Source organism: Lynx rufus, unplaced genomic scaffold (assembly GCF_022079265.1).
Source record: "Lynx rufus isolate CCGP_SWC_20201006 ecotype Redwood Valley unplaced genomic scaffold, mLynRuf1.p SCAF_11, whole genome shotgun sequence".
NCBI lineage: Eukaryota > Metazoa > Chordata > Mammalia > Carnivora > Felidae > Lynx > Lynx rufus.
In genome coordinates, this window is record NW_025814825.1 from 12,105,291 (window position 1) to 12,121,240 (window position 15,950).

At 57.0% G+C, this 15,950-nt stretch overlaps 1 protein-coding gene across 1 annotated transcript in view; it reads left to right on the top strand.

The window, feature by feature from the left end:
• The first annotated feature begins 6,960 nt into the window (after window positions 1-6,960).
• The window catches only part of COL13A1 (collagen type XIII alpha 1 chain), a 142,335-nt gene continuing 133,345 nt past the window's right edge, over window positions 6,961-15,950 (top strand). The window contains exon 1 of the mRNA XM_047071960.1: window positions 6,961-7,254. Within this exon, the coding sequence (XP_046927916.1) occupies window positions 6,961-7,254 (294 nt within the window). The remainder of the gene's footprint in view (window positions 7,255-15,950) is intronic.

Here is a 15,950-nt window from a genome sequence, read left to right on the forward strand (position 1 = left end):
GGAATCAGGTTCGCGGGTAGTTCCCTCCCACACGGAACCAGCCTTGGCCATGTGACTCGTTTTGGCCAAGTGTTGGACATTAGCAAGTGTCATACCAGCAGAGGCTTCGTAAGTCCTCGCCCACCGGGACTTATGTCCTATCGGAACTCTCCCTTCGGACGACAGCCATCACGCTGTAAAGAGGCTCGGGATGGACCGTGGAAGGATAAGAAGCCACCTAGAGTGGCCCCTGGAGAATGAGAAGCCATCTGGATGTTACACCCCCAGCCAAGCCTGTGCCAAGCTACCACAGTGCAGCCACAGCCACATAGAACAGAAGAACCACTCTGCTGAACCCTATCGACTTACAGAAATGTGAGAAAGAGTAAATCATCCTGCTGAAGGCACTACGTTTTGGGGAGCTTTGTCACGCAGCTATAGATGAGTGCAACACCGCCCTCGGTTACTGCCCTCATCGCTCTGAGACACGATGGGGGGGGGGGCACCACTCAGCACACACGTGTTTCTGTATACACATCTGGACCAAAGCCAAATGCAAGCGCAGAGGTCAGCACGTGCACAGTTGCGCGCGTGCGTGCACACACACACACACACACACAGACCGAGTGGCTTGGAGACAGTCCAGCCGCCCTGTGGGGCAGCACGGGGCAGCCAGAGCACGCGCCCTCCCCTGCGTGTGCCTTCTCGCGCGCGTGCGCAGAAATGAGCATGCGTCACACGCGCCGAAACACAAGAGCAGATAAAGGCGCGTACACGCAGCGGGAGCCTAGACAGACGGCCGCTGGGGGGGGGAGGGTCACAGCCCCACGTACGTGCACGTGGTCGTTCGTGGCCCGAAGCCGCATGCCCCCAAGCTCCTCCAAGCCCCTGGGTCGGCGCGAGGGGGCCCCCGGCGATTTCATCAGCGCAGCCTCCGCACCTGGCTTCGCTCTCTACTTAATGAGAGAGTTTGTTTTGGCCGAAGTTAACAAGGCTCCCGGGGGCCCCCTGGGCAGGCCGGCCCTCCCCCGCACATCTGCAGCCCCTGCCCCTTGACCCCCAGCCTCTGCTCTGCAGCCACAGCCAGTGAACTGATTGGCGTGGCTGCGTGGGAAGGAAGTGGGGACGCGGGAAAAGGCATTTCCAAATGTCTGATCGGCAGCCCCAGGCAGGGGGGCCTCCGGCTGGCCCCCAAACCCCAGAGCGCTCTCCCCGGAGACGCCCCATGCTACTGTACTCTAACCGGGCCGAGCGTTTCGTTCAAAGCTTGTACAAAGTCAGAATTGACAGCTGGAGCCCAAGAGAACTGCCTCGCTCACCCTCTTTCCCCGGAGCCTGAGCTCAGGTCATGCTCTTTGGGAAGCGGCCTCCACAGGGCAGGTCAGCGGCTCGCAACAGCCCCTCACTGGCTCCCCTCTGCCCTCAGGACAGAACCCACACGTTTACCTTGCCCTGCCCCCACCCACTCTTCACCCTAAGTCCTCTCTCTCCTTTGCACTTTGTATTTCAGGCCCGGTGAGCCATTTACAATTTCCCGAAAGCACCATGCTCCCTCTTACCTCCGGGATTTTGCACAGGCAGATGCCTCTGTGCGGCAAGCCCTCCCCACACCCCATTATCTGACTGACTCCGCTCATCCTTCAGGCCCCATCCCCCCCCCAAGCCTAGGGACTCCCTTCTGCCTCCCCAAGCACCCCCCCCCCCCGTGACCTCATCGTAGCACTGTCCCCGTGCACCTCCACCACGAGCCTTCCATGCGCATACAGGTGTCTCCAACACTAGCTTGGAGCCTGGCACTAGAAAGCGCTCCACAAATATTTGCCGAATGGGTGAATTTCGGAGCGGGGAAGGCCTTTATCCCTTCCAGTTCTCCTTTCCCCTCGTTGCCCATCAACCTCTAAATCTTGCATAAGAGGAGATAGGTGCACAGGTGAAGCAACATAGCTGGGCGAGAGTGGGAATTGGGAGTTCATCCATCCATCCATTCATTCGCTCATTCATTCATTCAAATACCATTTCTGGGGGCATTTTTGCTGTGCCGAGTGCTGAGCATACAGAAATAAACATGGTCCACGCCTGCTGTCTAGCAACACACACCCTCGGGGAGAGGATTGACACAGGTCATGGGGTGTGGTTTAGGCTACACGAGACAGACCAGAATAATTAGTCTGTGGCTCAGCTGAGACAGGTGACTTCTCCCTCACATGAAAGTCTGGGCTGGTCTGGCAACTCAATCCCACAGAGCCACCAGGGGCCCAGGCCCCTTCTATCTTGTTGCTTACCACATGCAGGCATCAGAAGCAGAGCTGGGAGGAGTGCCGGCCTGGCAGGGATCATAAAACCTGAGGGCGAAATGAGGAACAGGAAGTGCGAAAAAGCTGTGCATGGGGGAATGTTCTGGCAGGTCCTGGGCCAGGCTTCCTTGGGTTAGGTTTCCCAGTTGTGGTTACTACGGGGGGAAAGTTGAGTTGGTGTATGCTAGGCATGGGACAGGCAGTGGAAGCAAAGGGATCCGAAGGGAGGAACAGATCTGAAAGAAACTAAGGAGGTAGAATCCACAGGGGTTGGTCCCAACTGGATGGAGGAAGTAAGGACGAGGGCAAAGGCACACATCCAGCCGGAGCCACAGGATGATGCCAAGGCCGTGCCAGAGGAACGGAAGGAAGGCAGAACAGGGGATGCTCCGCGTGACATGAGGTGGCGGGGAAGGGAGCTCCTAAGGGAGCTGGCAGGAGGCAGCTGGAGGTGCGTGAGGAGTGCTAGGCACAGGCTGTGGGTCTGCACCGGAGAATCATCATCTGAGAGACAGAAACCGGAGCTCAGGAGGGGCACGATCCCCCAGGAGGAGTGCTCAGCACAGGGACTTTCTACCTTGCACGCACATCCCAATCTGCCAGGGAACTTCTATAAACAGGATGGGAGCCTGGGATTCCTGTGCCCCTTCCACGACCACAAAGAGCTTCTGGTTCTGTAAGGGAGCCCCTATCTGTGACTCTGGGCTCGGAGAAGAAACCCAATTCACACTAGCTTAAGCAAATATGACTCCTGTAATTGAAAAGTGTAGGCCTTGGGGCCCCTGGGTGGCTCAGTCGGTTGAGCATCCGACTTCGGCTCAGGTCATGATCTCGCAGTTCCTGAGTTCGAGCCCCGCCTCGGGCTCTGTGCGGACAGCTTGGAGCCTGGAGCCTGGTTCGGATTCTGTGTCTCCCTTTCTCTCTGCCCCCCCCTTCCAAAAATAAATAAACATTAATAAATTTTTAAAAAAAGAAGATAGGAGCTAGGCATGGGGTCAATCCCATCAGAGCCACGTGGACTGAGAGTAGGGGGGTCCCCCAAGGGAACCTGAGCCACAGTCATGGGGAGAAGTGAGAGTAGGCTCAAGAGATAAAACAACAGGTGTCCGCACTCCTGTGGCCTCTATGGGTGGTTCTGAAGCGGGTGGCACAGCTCAGCAGCGACTCTGTGACTCCTGAGGAGTTGTAACCACCATTTTTGACACGGGGAGAAGTAGAGGACTCTTCAAGAAGGACCAAAAATCAGGCTGGAGAGACAGGAGTAGACGAGGCAGTGGGGTCTCACTTGCCGGGACGGTAAGGCTTTCAGGAAGTGGGAGGTTGAGAAGCGGAGAAGTGGGGTTTGCACCCTAAAATTGGGTTTGGAGAGAACAATAGGATTTTAAAGTGCCCAGAGCCCGTAAGCAAAGGATGGACTTTCTGGAAAAGGGTCCAGCAGGAGCAAATACGTGGAAGCAGAAAAACACAGAAAACACTTTGGAAACAGTACAGCCCATGTGCATAGGGGCACTTTTCCTTAGCTTTCCATCCTGGTATCCAGAATATCTGTTTCCTCTAGGGGTAGAAGCATGGCCACAGAGCAAAGTCAAACTCTTTGGGTTAATGCTGAAAGCCACTTCTTACTACAAACAAGAAATTCTCCCTGAGCCACAGGATCCCTGCCCTTCTTCCCGGGAACCCCCACAGCACTTTCTTGTGGCCCGTGCACTGTTTGGGGGATGTTTCACTGTTCTGCCTTACGTGGCAGCTGTTTTCGAACATATCCAATCTTCCCTGCTGGATTCTGAGCTCCTGAAAAGTAGGGTCTTTTCTTCCCCGTGTCCGTAGCTCCCAGCCCCCACTTCTGCAGAAAGAGTGTTCGGGATAAGCCCAGTTACCTTGTGTCTATGGTAAGCAATGCTTCGCTGGGAGGGAGAATTCCCCAGACGGTATACAGAGAAGGGAAGGGACGTTGGGGGATAGGACCCCCCCCCCACTCAGACTGAGGCCTGCCTCCTACAAGCTGCTACCCCCAGCTTTCAGTGATGGGGAAATGGAGTCTGACTCATCTGCTTTCCCTTGGGATTGAAATTTCTTTCTGTTTCACAATGGGGAGCCCAGCAGCAGCTGTATCTTAGCTGGCACCAGCAACTATGAATCCCAAAGAAGAAGCAGATGCCATTTTTAAGGGCCTGCTCTGTGCCCGAGCACTTTGCTGAGCGCTTTTCCTGCATTACCTCGTTAAGCTGCCCAAGCTTGACACAGCTGTGATTTATACCCAGGTTTCTCTGACTCCAGAGTCCCCTGGAAGCCCCTGAGGTTCAGACATGCGGTTTGCGATGCCAGGGTCAGGCTAGCACTGCACCTCCTCCTTGTTTCCAGCTCCAAGTCAACGGTCTCACCGGCTGAGCATTCCTGAGGGCTCCTAAAGTCCGCAAAGGGGAAAGATCAGCTCGCGGAACAAGGAAGGAATGAAACTAGCCCCCTGTGCTGTCCCTCCATTCCCAATAGCCTGGGGGGCAGGTCTGGGGTGGAGGTAGAGAATCCAAGTCCCAGAATCTCTGGCAGGCATCTCAGTGCAGAAATTCTCTGGCGCCCCCTGGTGGTCTCCAACACCCATGGGTTCTCTCAGGGATCGTCTTGAGTGGCTGGGGGGAGGCACCCATCTCCCCTGGGGGGAACACAGGCGGCCTTACCCGGCTTTCCACCTCAGGGAAATGCTAGAGCTTGCACTGACCTGGAACCCCTGGCCAACAGCACTCTCCCAAGCATAATTTGGTATCCCTGTAGTCCCCCATGGGGCTGACTGACCAAGCCTGCAATGCTAAAGCGTTTATTACATATGAGCGCTACGTTACTATGTTACTCTCTTAAATGTGCTACACCCTTAGGTGTGCCTTGTCACTCTGTTATACATCAGGCCCCACCAAGTCAGTATATACCTTGTCAAGTTGTACACCCTGCTTTTATAAAATGGAATCACAACACTCTTGTCACCCCAACCCGCATTTCACATTTCAAAGGCCGGCCTTTTTGTCCCCTGCCCCCTGTTCCTGGGAAGTAGGCTTTCTCCAAGAGCTCAATCCCACCACCTCATTTGCAAGAATGTCAAGAGGCGGCAGGGAGATAAGGTCTCTTGGGATACAAATGTTACTGAAGGTGGGGAAATGACAGGAGAGGAAACTACAAACTGCCCTCAGGCCACCAGTGTTTCTCTACAGGAGCCTAGGAAATGACAGCAGGAGGGAGCGGGTGAGCTCCGGAGAAGGACTCTTGCAGGGAGAGAGTCTGACTGCGCGTGCCCTTGAGAATAGTTCACCTTTGATGGCTGGGCGAATTGGGGCAGGCTCCTCCGACAGCGGTGGGATGGAATGGGTCTCACATCAATGACAGGCAGGAAGGGGAGGGATCGGGACCTGACTCTCAGGTACCTTGCTTGGAATTAAGCCTTTCTGCTCAGTTTGATTCTACTGTACCTTGTTACATCTTGGTCCCAAAAGAGAGAAAAGGAGGCCAATTCCTCTGCCCTCTGGAGGGCTGACTTTTCACCCCGGAGTAAAGATGTTAAAGATGTGCTAGGCGGAATGAGCCCAACCAAAGGCTCCGCAGAGCTGCAGGACTCGGGAGGTACAGGGCCCAAGGTGGAACTGGTTTGGGGTGAGCGGGGAGGGAATGAGACACCGGGACACGTGGGGGGGGGGGAGACAGTGGTGGCAGAAAAGATTTAGAGCTTCCTGCTCAGGATATAGAGATCCATCTAGGTGCCTGACCATAACTCAGCCAGGTTCTTTGGAGGATCCCAAAGGCTGTCTTTGCCAACTTGTCCGAAAGCAGAGAGATGCCTGGCCCCTCCACTTCGGTGGAAGGCAGAGGGCCCTCGGTGTGAATCCGGAGAAAGGGAGCGAAGTAGAGCCCCCGCTCCACTCCACACCCCCTTCCTGCCTATAAATAACCCCGAGTGTCACTTCAAAGGGGACAGGGAGCGCGGGAGAGGGGCTCCCGGGCCCGCGGGTTGGGGCAGCGGGCCCAGCACACCACGCCCCCCACCCCGGGCGAGTTTGCATAAATAAATAAATCCAAGCCGTCGGCCCCGCAGGAGGTGGAGGAGAAGAGGGGAGGAGGAGGAGGAGGAGGAGGAGGAGGAGGGAGGGGGTGGGAGAGATTAGTTTGGGAAGTAGCACGGATTGCTCATCCGATCCGTTCAGCCGCAGCCAGTGTGTCAAATTACAGAGGCGCCGGAATCGGCCCCAACGCTTCTCGGCGGCGGCCACGACCCACCTCTGCCCATGGGGCCCTCGGTGTGCGCCCCTTCGCGCCGGGACTGAAGCCGGCTCGCCCGGGAGACGCGAGACACCAAGAAGGACCGACAGCGCGGAACCAACTCCGGGCCTCTGCAGATACTTGAAGGGGGAAACGGGGCGGAGAGAAGGAGAGCCGGCCGGATTCCCCTAACTTTCCTGGACTTGGAACGTTCTTCGAAGTAACTCTCTTCTCACCTGGGTCTACTACCGCTGTACTGCCAGCGGCAGCTGGTTGTGTTCTCTCGGCTCTCCCCCTCCTGCCGCTAATTTTTCCATCGTCTTTGCCGGGAGCAAAGGAAAGGGACATTTTTCCCCCCTTGCCCGCAGCTTGGATCGCGCCTGTGGGCAGCGGCTCTCGCCTTTATTTATTCTATTTATTTATTTATTGGTTCTCAAGACGCAAGGGGATGGTAGCCGAGCGCCCCCGCAAAGCGGCAGCCGCCGGTGCCCGCGGCCCCGGGGAGCTAAGCGCGCCCGCGACGGTGGCGCTGGCGGTGGCGCCGGCGGAGCGCTGCGCGCGGCTGCCGAGCCCGGGGTCGTGCGGGCTGCTGGCGCTGGCCCTGTGTTCGCTGGCGCTCAGCCTGCTCGCCCACTTTCGGACCGCGGAGCTGCAGGCCCGGGTGCTGCGCCTGGAATCGGAGCGTGGGGAGCAGCAAATGGAGACGGCTATTTTGGGACGAGTCAACCAACTGCTGGATGAGGTCTGTGCTCTTTGTTACTGGCTTTTATCCCTGCCCGCGGCGCCCCCTCGCGCAGCCTCCAAACTTTCGACCAGCCCGTGCCCGCGGGCTCTTGCTCTCCAAGCGGCGCGGTGCGTCCGGGCGTCGCAGGAGTCGTCTGCTGGGGGGAGGGGGGGGCGGGGACGGACGTTGCCCTGCGGTGGACTCGGAGGAACCGCAGGACCCCGGCTGCTTGCGTGGGACCCTTCCGCTCCCGCCGCCGGCAGGCGCCCCCAGCGTCCCGCGCAGAGAGCGCCTGGGCGCGCTGGGCAGGTGGAGCGGGGCATGGCGCGCGGAGGCGCGCGGAAGCTGCCAGGCCCTGCTTCTCCCTCCAGGCAGCCCGCCAGGGCGGTGTGAGAGCCTCCCAGCGCCCACGCGGCGGGATATGTGCCCGGTGGCCCCGACCAGGGCTTGCTGGGCCCCCGCGGCCCTCCCCATCCATCCCTCGAGGATCAGCGCTGCCTGACTTTTATTGCCACGTTCAGCTGGGAAGAGGGTGTGAGGGAGTGAGTCATCCAAGGGGCTGAGGGGGACAGAAGGGGCAGTCCTGGCAGGGAGTGATGTCCCGATCACGGCCCATTGCCCCACGTTGTTAGGGCCCAGGTGTGGGTCGCCCTGGTACTACTGTCTTTGGGACCGAGTAAGCCCATACTCTCTTGTTTCTTATCCCTGGTCCCCTGGGATGGTCCCCACCATTTCGTGTTTGCGTGTTTTTCTGGGGAAAGGATGCTGAGCTTTCTCCACTTCCGAAATGTCCTTGAACCTAAGTGGATTAAAAGCCACTAGTGTTTCTTGGCCATGGCAATCTTAGGAGTACATGAAAAGAACTCACCCAGGAAGGAGGGACATACAGTCTCATTGGTGCCACCAGAGGAAAAGCTGGGCAGTGAGAGTGTGAGTCTTGGTGACTTATAAGGGTCTGGACAGCACAAGGGATCCAGGGCCCAAATGAAGGGGAGGACCCACAGGTAAGGGCAGCAGTGGCCTGGGAAGAGGTCCTGGAACAGTCTGGAAAGTTCCCCTGAGGAAGAACTCGGAGGGGGCCTCTTACTTAGTAGGAGCAGTAAAGAGCAGGGAGGTGGTTTTTATCCTCACTCTGCTACTTAAAAGCTGTGCAGCCTGGGGCAAATACCCTCACTCCTCTGAGCTCGAACATGGTTGTGGTTGTGAGCATTCGAGCCCAGTTCTAACCGTGGTGGGCCCTGGGACCATTCTGACACAATGTACGAGTTCCCTACAGCCAGGCCTCTCTTTGGTTCCATTGCCAGGCAAAGGCTGATAATTTGCCACGCACCTTTCCAGGGTGGACACCGAGAGGGAGGCCACAGGGCCAGAGCAGAGAGGGTGGTCCCAGGGCAAGCTTACTGAGACTAGCGGCACACCCATGACCGCTGCCGGCAGCTCGTTCCCATGCCCTGCCAGGACCCAGGGGATGGCCACCCACAGTCCCCTGGGAAGTGTCTGGGCTCAACAGGCAGGCAGCCTTTGCCAGCTGGTTGACAGTGCACGTGGGACTGGCTGGGTGGTGGAGATCGTGTTCGGGCAGTCAGGGCTCCCGCCAGGTATCTCAGGGTCCTTGACAGCAGAGGGACAAGTATCTGGCTCTGGGAGCCCCTCTCAAAGCCTCTCTCTATCCTTTCCTCTTCCTGGCCCCTCCTGCTGGCCAGGGCATGCCCCAGATCCTTGCTTCCTCTGCTTGAGACTTAACCATGTCAAGTCTCTCGCTCTCCAGGCCTTGGGACTGACAACGTTATCTGACGTGCTGATTCCTCCTCTGCAACCCGTAGCTTCCTGTGTCCCTACTGACTTCTGAGACCTCTCATCTGCTAGAGCATCTGAATTGACCCCCCGTTTTACAGATGGGGAAACTAAGGACCACAGAGGGGCAGTAGGTTACCCCGAGTCATATGATGAGACCCAGAACTAGAACCTAAGTTCCTGACCCCACTTCCCTGGTTCTTCACTCTGTCCTGCCACCTTCCTTTGACCATTTTCATTCATTCACTTGGCAAATGTTTCTGAGAGCTGGCGTGGATCAGGCATTGGTGGGGGGCGGGGGGGGGTGTCACACATCTGCCCTCCTAAACTTACAGACAAATAGGACACAAAAAAAGACAACGGGCGGTGACCATGTCATGTAAAACATGCTACGATAATAGAGGCGGAGGAGGTCTGGGGAATGTATCAACATGCAACGTACCTGACGGCAGTGGCTTCCTGGGAAAGTGATTTTCAAGTGAAGCCTTAAAGGGTGAATAGGAGACTTCCAGGCAAAAGGGATGAGTGGAGGGGCCTGTTCCAAGGGGCAAAGAGAACAGCTTCTGAAGGTTGGAAGAGTGGGGGGCGGGGGGGGCGGTTTGCCTTGGGGAGCTGAATGGTGGAAGATCTGACTGGAGAGAGACGGGTAGCCTGGGTCAGCAGGTGCCTCAGAGACCGTTAGATCTATGTGAGGGCAATGGGGAGCCATAGAAGGGCAGGTATGTTCCTAGAATGGGGCGGAGAGTAGGGCAGAGAGGAAGGCCAAACAAGCGGCTAGCACAGGCCAGAGGGGGCTGGGGCCCGGACTGGGCTGCAGGTAGGGACAGAGAGGAGTGAGTGAAGCCGGTGGGAAGTGAGGTCAACAGCAGAGGGCACCGGAGCCAGAGGGAGGGGCCCGTCCTATGGGTGGAGGCGGCAGGTGGCCTTGTCCATGGGGAGTGGCCCTAGGAGGCATGCCCTGGGTGGGGCCTGCGGTCCAGAGGTTCATGAAGGGACACTCCAAGGGCTCCACTGTCCACTGCAGTTACGTGAGACCCATTATACTTCATTAATTAAAATTAAATAAATCTAAAATTAAGTTGATCAGTCACACTAGCCACATTTCAAGTAGGCTCAAGAGACACCCGAGGCTAGTGGTTGCCAGTTGTTGGACGCCGTAGACACAGAATATGTATATCCTCACAGAAAGTTCCGTGGGACAGCACTGCACTAGGAGCAAAGCCACTTGTGGGCCAGCAAAGGTGTCCGGGAGCAACTTGAGGCCTCCCTCCTCCCTAGGAGTCCCTTTCCTAGGTGTGCTCTCCCAGGGCTGAGCAGAGGGCAAAGGTGAGGCAGGGGTGAGGCGGGGAAGGGAGAAGCGGGGGCCATCAGATCCCCCAGAGGGAAGAAAAGGCAGAGGAGAGCCCGGGCAGTGGCTTTGTTAGCAGAGCGATTCTGCGACGTGGACATGTGGAGGGCTCCTTCTGTAAAGGGCACACAGGCACCCCGTGAGTGGAGGGGCCCCACCCTGGGATTCCAGCTGGGCTTTGCCCCCAGCCATGTGGCCTTCGGCAAGCCATGCCACCCCCTAAACCTCAGGCTCCTCCTCTGTAACGCCCAGGCTCTGCCTCCCTCTTGGGGTTGCTGTGAGATTTTCAGGAGATGGCAGGTGGGAGGATGCACTAGAAGGTGCCCCCACCAAAGGCCGTGCCCAGGACTGTACGAGTGCTCCCCGGAAGCTGGGGCAGACAGTCCGTCCTGCAGCAGGTGGGCCTGGCCACTCCCTGGAAGACGGAAGAAGGGCACTGGACAGGGCCGTCCGGTGAAGCACACAGCCTGTGCGGTGGCCTGGAGGCACGAACCCAGGGGCACCGCAACCCCCGCCCCCCGCCCAGGGGGGGAAAGCGGTATGCTGGGTGTGGGGATCTGGAAGGCGGGTGGAAGAGAGGGCCAGCAGGGAAGGCCAGGCTGAGGGGACCCAGTGGGAGAGGGGCCTGGAATGAGGCAGGCCAGAGGCAGATGCTAGAAGAAGGCCTGGATCTGAGGGGCCTGGCCGTGGGGGAGGGGAGGGTCAGAGCGGGGAGAGGAGGATGGGGGCGGGGAGCCAGCTCATGGGGAGCTGGCAGTGTGGCTTCCAGTCCTCAGGCCCCAACTCTTCCCCCATCGGTGCCTCTCTTCTGGGCTGGGACCCTTAATGAGCGCTCCAGCTGCCTGTTACTTGATTTGCTTGCTGTGAAGAAAGAAACTGGAATGTCCCAAACGGAGGAAATCGGATGTCACCAGGGGCTGGGCAGAGGGTGTGCTGGGAAGCAGGAGGGACCTGAGTTCAGATAGCTAGATCCAAGTTGTAGGATCTATGGTGTCAGCAGCCAGCTTCCAGGTGGGCACCGGCGGGGGGGGGGGGTGCCAGGCAGACTCCCCTCCCCCAACAGTGAGAGTAACGGCACCCCTGATGAGAACGTCTCACGTTTATAGGGTCCATACAGCAGCCGCTGCTGTGAGCGTTACCTCTTTCAATCCCCACAACCTCCTTGAGGGACTGACGCTCTCATTGCCCCATTTTACAGATAAGAAGAACTGATGTCACTGTCCTTCCATCCTGCTCTCTATGATCCAGCCCTTTGGGTGGGAAGGGCGTTTTCCACCTTCAGGAATTTCCTGGGGGTCAAGGGAGGGTTGAAACCTCTAGGCTAAAAAGTTGAAGAACCCTGGGCAGACTCCCTCCTCCATAAAAATAACAATACCAACCACTGTAACAGGAATGTCTTACATTTAGAGGGTATGTGCAGGGGCCTTTTACTGGTTTTTTTCCAGAGGAGAATTCAGGGGAGAGATCAAAGCAGCGTCTGAAAGACCGGGGGGGGCTCTTACGGAGGAAGTATGTGCCTCTGGGGGTGTGGCCTGTAGATCACAGCAGCCTGGGCCTCCGTAATCAGACAGACCCTAGATCCCCTCATATGCAGCCAGCCTCCACTGCGTCTGACTTTGCATATGTGGTCAGTGCCTGAGCGGTCTTGTGGGGAGTTAATGGAGGGAAGATCCTCAGAGCCCCTCAATCCCAGCCCCTTCTCTCTATAGACAAAAAACAGGTCTGAAGCCTCCACAACCAGGGATCAGAAGAGCCAGAGGTAGGATCCCCCTCTCTGGAGAGCATCTGTCTTCCACACCACACCTTCCCCCTTCCAGACAGTAGTTAATTGTCTGGTGAAGTGGTGGTAAAGACTTGGCATGCTCCACTCCCCATTCCCTGGCCTCAGCAGACATTGCTAATCGACTGCAGCACACTTTCCCCGTTGAGCTTACATACGGCCTCAGAATGCTTTTCAGTGCTGCCCCAGGAAGCTGCCACTAATTAGTGAGAGTCGGTGTTCGAGATAAAGAGCCATCTCATGATTCTAAGTTAAAAGGAAAATACAGAGCAATATTTATTACAGATAACACCAGGGAGAGGGGGTAACGTTTTACAGCTTCTCCAAAGGCCTTACAGTGATCAGGTAGCTCCAGACCAAACTGAGGACCTCATTAAGTAGCAAACCCTCATAGGAAAATGGTGAGAGAGTCAAAGCGTCTGAAACACGATGCCGTCTGCCTTAAGCATAGTTTCACAGTTTGACACCCTCAGAAAGATGCCTTTTTCCCCTTACTCCTAATCATTTTCATCTTGCCCCAGTGCCTTCTGGAAAGCCTTCCCCAAACCACTCCAACCCAAAACGGGCTCTCTCTCTGCTCTGACTTCCTGCAGAACTTGCTGGCCATGCCAAACATCTAGCTGGGAGAAGGAAAGTAGAGACATGGCATGGGCTGACTTCTCTTGTCCCAGACCCACGGCAGCCATTCCTAACCTCTCAACACATGCCCAGGGAGCCTAGATCAGCCCCAGAATCCTTCTCAACACAGCCGCCCAGACTGCCCCTCCCTGTCTCTTAGCGTCAACGTGCAACGTAATCCCTATTTGCCTTCTGTGGCTCTGCCTCCAGCACATTGTGCAGTGTGTTCTCCTCTCTGTCGCCTTTAAATATCTTGTCTCACGTTTGATCTCGCACAATCCAGCAGCAGGGATGAGAGCTCACTGGTCTCCAGGTCCCTTACGGAGCCCAGGGACTGCATAATGTAGGCAGCCCTCACCAATTAGTTGCCGATTTCAGGTCCCTCTGTTACAGGTTACTCTCTTTCCCCCATCCCAACCCAAGACACAGCTGTATGCTTAGCATTTGCTCAGGGGCGTGCCCTGGAAATGGTGTTTCAGAGCAACCAGCCGAAGGGGAAATGATGAACTCCTAAATCCGAGCTGCGTCCCCAGTGCGCTGGCCAGGAGAGTGGCGATGGTTCAGGGTGATGTGTTCCCGCCTGGACAGAGCGGCTGGAAGCGTCCATCCATTCCCATCCACGACCCCCAATGGCCAGCAGCTTCCTCTCCACCCGCCCAGGCGCCTGGCACATTTTTGGTTGGGGCAAAACAGTAAGGTGGGTAAGCCCACAGCATGTGACGTCACATGGACCTCTGCCGCTGGCTACTTGTGTGACCTGAGCCTCAGCGTCCTGGTCGGAGCAATGGAGATGATGACGACCTCCTCACGGGTTGTTGCCGGATTAGATGAAATCTTTCAATTAATAGCAGCTGTAATCCTCACCACCTCCCTCATCGTTGACTCATAGCTAATATTTATCGACCACCGTTCCAAGATTTCTATCACCTCTTACTTCGTTTACTTCTCAAAATAATCCTCTGAAGTGGTTATATTTTTATATATATTTCATTTGACGTTCCTTCAGGAGAGAAAAATGGAGGCCCAGAGAAGTTCAGTGACTTTCCCAAGGTCACACAGAGGGTCGAGGAGGCAGGCCTTGAACCCAAGCATTCTGGCCCCAGAGCTAGCCCTCTAAGGCCGCTAGTGGTACGCCATCTGTAGAAAGTACCATACCCTACTAAGCCAGCTGAGACAGGTCGTGGAGACCAGGGGCTAGGGACCTGTTCAGCTTGGTTCAGCTTCCGCAGCGGTGGCGCTGATTGAACTGACTTGGCATCAGGCCTACGTGACCATCTTTGCTGTAAAATGCCCCAGAGGATGTCGTTTGTGACATCAGGCCTTGGTGATGAACACCTTTGGGAAAATCACTGTCCAGAACTTTCCAGGAGGGATGGATCAGGTCTTGTCTCTTGGACACTGAACCGCCCTCTAGAAAGCTTAGCACCCAACCTGGGGTTCACCCTGTGACACGGGCTAGTCCTTCGGGCAGAAGTTTCTGCCTAAGCCCCAATCCCAGTTCCCGTGTATCAGCCTGTCCTCGCCTTTCTTTCTGCCCCTTACCTCCAGCTGCCTTGCGGAATAATACATGTCTGTCTGTCCACGCAGCCAGCTGAATGTCTCCTGTTGAAGCAAGGCCGGGGGAGAAGCGCTTTAACAACTGAACTCTTTAGAGTTAGTCTCCCCTCCTTCTCGTACCTGCGTGTCCTCAAAGACCTGGCCCTGGCTGCAGAGCATCAGCTGGGAGCTGTAAAACCCACCGAGGCCGACCCCCTTCCTGGAACCCCGATGCTGTCCCTGTGGGTAGGGTCTTGCGGTGGGGTATTTAGCAAGTCCCATGGCTGGCAGCCCCTGAGACGGAGAGAGACAGCGTTTACCCGTGCCACTACACCCAGGCCCCTCACCTGGGTCCCGAGCAGTGCCGAGAGGCTGGCGCCGGCAGTCATGAGGGTCACGGTGCTGGGATCTGGGGAGGGCCTGGGAAGGCTGGGGCGGACCGGGGTCCCCGGCTCTCCCGGGCGGTGTCCATGATGCCAGCAGACCCCAGCCGCAGCTCCACACTGACGCCCCCCCCAATATCCGCATGCCGAATGCCCCCTGCCCTGGGTGGGGGCCTCCCTGCAGAAAATTCTTTACGGCCGAAAAGGGCAGAGACGCAGCTGCGGGCAACCTGCAGTTGCCTGTCACGCTGCAGTGCCTCTCGAGCCCCTGCTGTCAGGTGTTCTCTATCGGGTCACGCTCCGCCAAGGCGGCCTGTAGGGCAGGACGGGAAGGGTGACCTCAGGAGACAAGGATGCAGAAAGGGGACTGGTTAAAGGGGCATTACCTGGGGCTCTTCCAGGAATAGCCTTAGTCCCAGTGAGCTGGCATTTGTGGTTTCCTGGGGGTAGGGGGAGACTCGGTAATATGGGAGGTCAGAGGATGGTCCTGCTACCTCCAGCCTCCCCCCGACTCCATAGAATCAGAGTGTTGGAAGGGAGTGTTGGAAGGAAGGGGGGGGAATCCCCCCCGCCCCCGCCCGGATATCCCTGGTTCTGAGGCTTACATACCCACAGTGACAGGGAGCTCACTACCACATGCAGCTCACTGTTCTGGCTGTAATGTGTGTGTTCGTCTTGTCAGAGCACCACGCCCGTCTCTACACCTGCCATCCCACCCCTCCAGCGTGTCCTGAAAGCACCTCAAACTCCACGTGTCTAAACTGAGTAGGAGCCCGCCCCTCCCCGCAACCCCTTCATCTGTGGATGCACTGGCCTCCAGCTGCACCTCCTCCCAGACCCCGCTGCTTGCACCATCTCGGCCTCCTGCAGGCTGTCCTCTTTTCTCTACGACTGCCCGCCCGTCCCCACCCAGGCTACCCGAGGCTCTTCTGGGCTGTGACAAGAGCCTCCTAGCTCACCTGCTCCTGTTCCACTCTGCCCTGTTCCACTCAGCACCCACACAGCAGCTGGAGTGATCTTTCAGGGGCGCCTGGGTGGCTCAGTCGGTTGAGCGTCCGACTTCGGCTCAGGTCACGATCTCACAGTTTGTGGGTTCGAGCCCCGCGTCGGGCTCTGTGCTGACAGCTCGGAACCCAGAACCTGCTTCCAATTCTGTGTCTCCCTCTCTCTCTCTCTCTCTGCCCCTCTCCCATTCACACTCTGTCTCTTTCTCTCAAAAATAAATAAACGTTAAAAAAAAAAAAAAAGGAAGCTC